General features: G+C 38.0%; 1 protein-coding gene across 1 annotated transcript in view; it reads left to right on the top strand.

Annotated features, from left to right (window-relative positions):
• Positions 1 to 6693, top strand: part of LOC146521971 (uncharacterized) — a 73756-nt gene extending 67063 nt beyond the window's left edge. Inside the window, exon 2 of the mRNA XM_085154114.1 lies at positions 6553 to 6693. Coding sequence (XP_085010240.1) covers positions 6553 to 6693 — 141 coding nt within the window. The remainder of the gene's footprint in view (positions 1 to 6552) is intronic.
• The last annotated feature ends 298 nt before the right edge of the window (positions 6694 to 6991 follow it).

The raw sequence follows: 6991 nt of genomic DNA on the forward strand, positions 1-6991 counted from the left end.
TCTTGAATTAACATAAAAAGGACTCAGTAAGGGTCTTTAACAATCCGTTACAATTTGTGATGTTTTACGTTTAAAAATTGTTTAATGGATTAAATAATTAACTAAAGTTATAACATCAATATAAATGAATGGTAGCTATGACATTATGGCCAATATCGTTTAGAGTCGCTCCTGGTGGCTAACTTCCTAGGTTCCTAGTTAGAATTAAATATACAAACTTAAATATTGGCGAAACAAATACTTTTTTTAGAAAACCATAATCAAGCTCCTCGTTAATCAAATCGTGCTTTAGAAGTAGCCAAAATTTTCATATATAACATTGCAAACACACATAGTTTTAGATTAGTTTGCAGGGTTTAGCTAACATTAGCAGTGCTAGTAGAAGAAGCCTTGTTGTCTTTCATGCTAGTAACCATGTGCTGGTGCAGAATGTGGCTGGTTATTTTCCACTGACGAAGCACCTGATAGTGGCCAGTAACTCCTATTTTACATAAATAAAACATGAATAATGCATTTAACTTACATACATTTCTGGAACATGCTAGCAAATACAGAAATGTTAAAACATCTAGACAACTAGGTGAATAGTTGCACACATCACTAACAGCTATATGTATTTTTATATGTTTCAAAGATAACAAAAGAGCTAAAATAGTTCTTTACACTTGCCTTATAAATGCATACAAGAAGATGGTCCAGTAAGTTAACATAGCCTCCAGTCTGTACTCAATCTAATGCAAGATGAAAAGCATTTTTCCTCAGACCATCATCATCAACGTTTGCTCCTAGTAAGATGTTAGATATTAAATCAAAGAAATTCTCCTAAAAGGAGAGTGAACATCAGGATAACTTTCCACACTAGAAACAGGAATAAAGTTTACTGCTTAAATGAATTTCCTTTACACTGGTAAACAAGCAGCTTCCAGAGATAACACATAAATCTAGCCTTTAAAGGGGGCTTACTGTGTAATGTTACAAACAGTGTTAATGTAATTACTTAGTAAGCTTGTTGTTTATATGCAATCACTGTATATGAGTAACCCAGTTATCACTCAGCCATCAAATTGAAGCACGTAGTAAACAAATCAACAGGGCACAGTGACCTTGTTTGGGTGATTCAAAATGGATTTTAAGTGTTGCTGACGCCAACACAGTCCACAAATGTAGCAAAAAAACTTTGTGTAAAAATGAACAAACATACAAGCATAAAAAATACCAAATGTACTAATGTGTGGTACTAGGCAATTTGCACTTCTGACCACAACAAAAAGACAGTAATCAGCGCTGCTGCAATGTGTCTTGTGTGAAACATGACTGTACAGAATGTTAGAGATCTACACAAATAGGGTATGTGTAAGGTATTTCACCTCCAGCTGTTATTAGTAGACATATCTAAAAGCACATACAAGCAGCAATGAAAGACAAAATAAGCTTTCTAATCTGTAAATCTGGAGCCCAACCAATACAACACCGATATTAGCTATTTGCTGATATTTGAGTGTTGATGTTGCATAGTTTGTCCACTAGATGGCACTCCTTGCGTAAATGCCACAAACACAATAATCACCTAATCTAATTAGAGTCAAAGCATAAATGGCATATAAAAAATATATATTTAAATGATTTTAAAACCACATTACAATGTTATCTTATTAATAACTTATAAATAACAATACATAACAAATGTACAAATGTCTGAAAGAAAGAAAATATCGGCTTTTTTTCAAATATTGTTATTGCTATCTGTCTTAAAATCCTATAATAGTAAAGCTCTGCTTTCAATTACGAATCAAAACTAGTTTAGTTGATGATTAGATATTATGTACCGTATTTTCTGCACTATAAAGCGCACTTCAATCCTTTAATTTTCTCAAAAATTGTCAGTGCGCCTTATAATCCGGTGCGCCATATGTATGAATTCTGATGGATTGTCAGAGCATTGCGGCTACTATAGTCAGGACCCTCGCGGAGTAATCTGGGTCCTGCAGCATCACTGAAAGTTAAAAACTGTCTAAATTCTTTAATCTTTAATAAAATCATCAGCGTTGTTGCTTTACCAGGTGTAACAATTAAGTTTAACATCCAGGCATCCAAGAAAACAGAATTTATTAAATTTAACAGAGTTAGAGGTTAGCAGGAAGTTAGCTCGCTAGTTTCCACCTAAACATGATGTAGCATGTTCTGACTGAGAGATATCTGAAAAAAATTAAAACGTACAGCTCTGCTATCATTTCCAACATAAATGAAGACAGAAAACTAAGCAGTGAAGTTTGTAGGGTTACTGAAGTTGGACTAGCAGGTATATAATGATGTGCTATGTGAAAACTGGTCAGTTTTCACATAGCACATCAATTAATCACCACTTTTGAAGAAAGTATTTTTATTGTTCTATTTTGTTAGAAGAGTTTTATTTATTTATTTATTTTGAAATGAGCTTTTTTCCCCCTCCATCCCACTCGATAAAAGCAATTAGACAATTCTGCACCCATGGATCACACGTAGTTGAATTATGTCAAGGTGAACAATTATCCTTTTGAGATGAATAAATTAGAAGAATGTAATTACCAGCCCAATGCCAAATAGATGCAAACCCAAACTCTGGCATTTCAGAAGTGAAGATTTAATCACGGTTTGGGTGGTTTGAGAGACCGTGGCTTTCATTGGCTGTGACAACCGTGGGCCTGCAGGGGAGGAGAGCTGGAAGCAAAACAGGAATAAGAATCTGTAGAGTTGAGGTTCGGCGTTGGCGCTTTGCAAAAGTCTAGACAGCAATCACTCACGTGTTTGTCCAAGGTGAGATAAAGCCAGGCTGGACCGGCTCTGGGGAGAGTGTACGACGGGAAGGGGGACTTCCATTACAACTCGTATCACCTGTGAGATAGAAGCTTCGGATAAGAGAGCTTCATGTTCTTTTTTTTCTTCTTTTTCTTCTTTTCTCTTAATCGTTTCGGTTCCCTCGTACTTTCATGTCAGCATTTGAAAACAGCAGCCTGTTTGGTGTTTTCTTCACAGCTTTCTTTCTACCGCACAACTCGCCGGGTACGTGCTTACCTGTAATGCTTCTTAACCAAACCGAACACAAGGCGTCTTTAACAACAACAAAAAGAAAATGACAACAAGTAAACAATCTCACTTCCCCTAATTAATGCCTCTAAAGTGTATTTCCTTTCCGTCTTTGATAGAATCACTTTTGTTTACGCTTCTTCAGAACACAACTCTGCGATGTGAAAAGAAGCTCATATCAGTGTCACGAAAACAAACAAGCTAGTGCTTCATTTGATCAAACTTTCTTCTGTTTTTTTAAGGGATGAATTTAAGTGTTTAATTTATGAGAATTTTCGCTTCAAAGAATGAAAGAGTACGTGTAATTTATTCAGCAGTCCAGCGTTCCGTATCATGTAGTGTTTTTGCATAATGCAGAAGTTGGCAAATAGTGAATTTAATATAATAATTTAATTGAGGTCTATTGTTCCATCAAATGTCACTCCGTTGCTTCTATTACTTTATACTGTGTTTTCTGAAGCAAAATGAGCCGCTGAACTGTAAGTGTGTTAACAATACTTTAAATGAAGCAAGTCGGAATCTTTTCAGTGGGTTAATTGGAATATTCACAAATGCTTAAAAAGGGAAAAAATTGCTGACGGTATGCTCTAATGGCACAAGAATGACTGACGCTGGCCAAGTGTAAAACACCTCGAACGCATAGAGCAAGTCATACATTTGACCAGGCGTGAAGATCAATTTATTTATTTGCACTTCAATAAGGATGGAGGAGAAAGTTAAAGGTTTGAGACAGAGATGTGTTTAGTTTGTCCTTGGAGGAAATGTGAGGAACAATTCAAAGAATGTGGATACAAGACAAGAAATGAGAAAAAGGACCTAAAACTATCTCCGTAGCCCCCCTCCTCCCCACCTGGACCCAATGGAGTACTCTCAACTGCCCATGATCATAAATCCAGATCTGGGCTCTGCAATATAGGGTAGCTCCGTGCTCCCTCTCCGCCCCCCCTCCCGTTTCCTTTTTTACCTGCACCGTACCTGTTGGCGGAAGCAAAATACGTCCTACATATCAGCGAGGAAGAAGGGAGGCGAGCCACCAACTCAAAGGATGTTGATCACTTGTGTCTTATCACAGGCTGAGCCAGGCCACCCCTTGTGAATTAAAGGAGAAATAGTATCTCGCTCCCTCATTTTTCACCGCCCAGAGATGTTCAGTTGCTCCCTTCCTTCCGGCTCCTGCGCCAGAGAGATAATCCGGGCCCATTTCAGGCAGCGGAATCCATCTTTTTCTGGATACTGGACCAAGTCCTTGGCTCTCCTGAGGTCATCAGTGTTGCCAAACAGAACCTCCTTTTTTATATATATATATATATATATATATATATATTGTTTTTATTCACCGATTGTTTTGCTCCGAAAGTTTGGGACAGATAGAGCAAGGACCACAGCTCTAAATCTTTTAGTTATGTGCAGAAGGGGGAACTCATTGATTACAGTTTTTAATTCCTTCTCACAAAGCCAAATCATTTTTACTACATTTTACTGTAAGGGATATTAAAAGACAACATTTCATTCTGTGCTGTCGGAGAAATGTATGGAATCGAAATACATACTCTAAATTTTTCAGGAAGTCTTTTTTTTTTATTTAGTTATTTGGTAATTAAAATGCAGTTCTACTTAGAAAATAGTTTACATTGTGCTGCATGGTTTTGATTACATGGGAACAGGGGTTAAAGAGGGATTAGTTGTAGTGGTGCAGTGGGGTCATCATCATCTGCATTGTGAGCTTCATTGATACAGGCCATGATCAGCTGACTTGTGCTGGTGCTACTTTGAGAGTCACTGCTGAAATCAAATAGGTATAAGGAGATGTTACATGAGCTAAAAGGACTGATAGCAGAAATTGGTATAAAAGAAAGAATTCAGTGAGTCTAATCAGCACCATCTGCTTAAACTGATGCTCGCTAACCTTGATGTGACCTTACACTGGCCATAAACATCACAGCCTGCTCGGGCGCAGTCCAACATACAGTAAATGCTGCAAACAAAGCAGTTTAGTCTTCATCAAACAGCCTCATATTTCCTCATACAGCCTATGAATAACACGCGATTATAGTGCTTCAGTTTGATGTTACACAGATCAGTTCAGCACTGCATCATGTATAGATCCAATATGTGACTAAACAAGTGTAAAATGAATTAGGACACTGCAAGAAAGATTTAAATTTCCAGTGTATCAAATGTCACTTGCTGAGCAGTTCTCACCGATGAAAATGACTTCTCATCTTCCTCTCCTGTCCTCTCTTTCTTACATCTTTCTCCATCTCTGATGGTGTCATATATTAGCTTTTATTCCTCTCTCTCACTGGGAAATACAACTGTGCAGACACACCGTGGGCCAAACAGAACTGAAACTATTTGTATTTTTGCTGATATTTGTCACGCTGTTAGAAAGGTTGCATTTGAAATCACCCATCACTTAAAAAACCTCACTGACTTTATTGCTGCTCCTCTTCTGTAGTGGTAGCTAGATGCTGAGTAATAAGGATGAAATGTGCTTACTTGCTAATAGGTCAACGAAGCTTGTTTATATTTATAGTTTATATTAATATAGCTGTTAATTACTTCATATGGTGGATCAAATTATATATCATGTCACTTCCGTGTTATGTTTTATTGCCTTTTGTGGGTTTTTTCTATTTGTGTCGACATATATTATGTCAGATAGTTTGAATGAATATCTCCATGAAATATATCTTATGTATTCCAGTTTTTTTTCTCCTCTGTTTGTTGGTTGTTCTTGTAAGCTGGTATTCAGCTTTCACTGAGTGTATGTGATGAAGACTTTTTTGGTTGATGCAGGTAGGCTGTTTCATTATTTGTAGTAAATCATTTTATTATTCCAACTAACATGAGAGCCTCAGGCATATTTCTGCTTTTATATATCAATGAACTACTTTTCAAATACATCTATGTTTTGGTCACAAATTTCTATGAATTGTGTTAGTTCATTATAAAAATGAGTAAATGTTGGTATGCAAAACAAAATGTAGGTTAGAGGAGAAATCTTATCTTAAATCTTATAGTTTCTTTTTTCTGCCGGAGTCTGTTAGAGAAAGTTCTGTTGTTGTTTTCTTTTCTTTTCATTAACTTTATCTGCAAAGAAATGGCTTCCTTTTGTTTTGAAAGTCTTGTCAAGGCAAGTTTTGTGTTCCTATAACTTGGAATTGGAGAATCTTTCCCGTCGGATCCTACTGGTGGTTCTACTACACAGACCCCCTAGCAGGGGTGGGCAATTCCAGGCCCCGAGGGCCGGTGTCCCTGCAGGTTTTAGATGTGTCCTTGAACCAACACAGCTGATTTAAATGGCTAAATTAGCTCCTGCAGTTCTCCAGAGGCCTGGTAACGAACTAATCATGTGATTCAGGTGTGTTGACCCAAGGTGAGATCTAAAACCTGCAGGACACCGGCCCTCGGGGCCTGGAATTGCCCACCCCTGCCCTACCGTATCTAGTTGAGAATGACCAAGCTAACATCCTGTGTGACTTCCAGATACAGACAGACAAACTGGTGTTGGCCAACCAACCAGACATAGTGGAGGACAAGCAGATGAAGATGGCTGTAGTGATAGGCGTAGCGACACAGACCAATAGCAACATCAGGAAAAAGGAACACGAGAAGCTTGAAAAATAACATGGAGGGTGAAGGCAACAGTGGTCCCAGTGGTAATCGGAGCACTCGGTGCAGTGACCCCCAAACTGGGCCAAAGGTTTTAGTAGATCCAAGGAACAACATCCGAGATCTCTGTCCAGAAGAGTGCAGTTCTAGGAACAGCAAAGATTACTGCAGGACCCTCAAGCTCCCGGGCATCTGATATAGGACCCGAGCTTGAAGGATAAAGACCGCCCAGCAGAGCGATTGGGACTATACTCTCTATATAGTAACTAGTTATCCTTCCATTGTTTATTCCATCATTTTCATGCAAACATCT

This window comes from Neolamprologus multifasciatus, chromosome 3 (assembly GCF_963576455.1).
Source record: "Neolamprologus multifasciatus chromosome 3, fNeoMul1.2, whole genome shotgun sequence".
NCBI lineage: Eukaryota > Metazoa > Chordata > Actinopteri > Cichliformes > Cichlidae > Neolamprologus > Neolamprologus multifasciatus.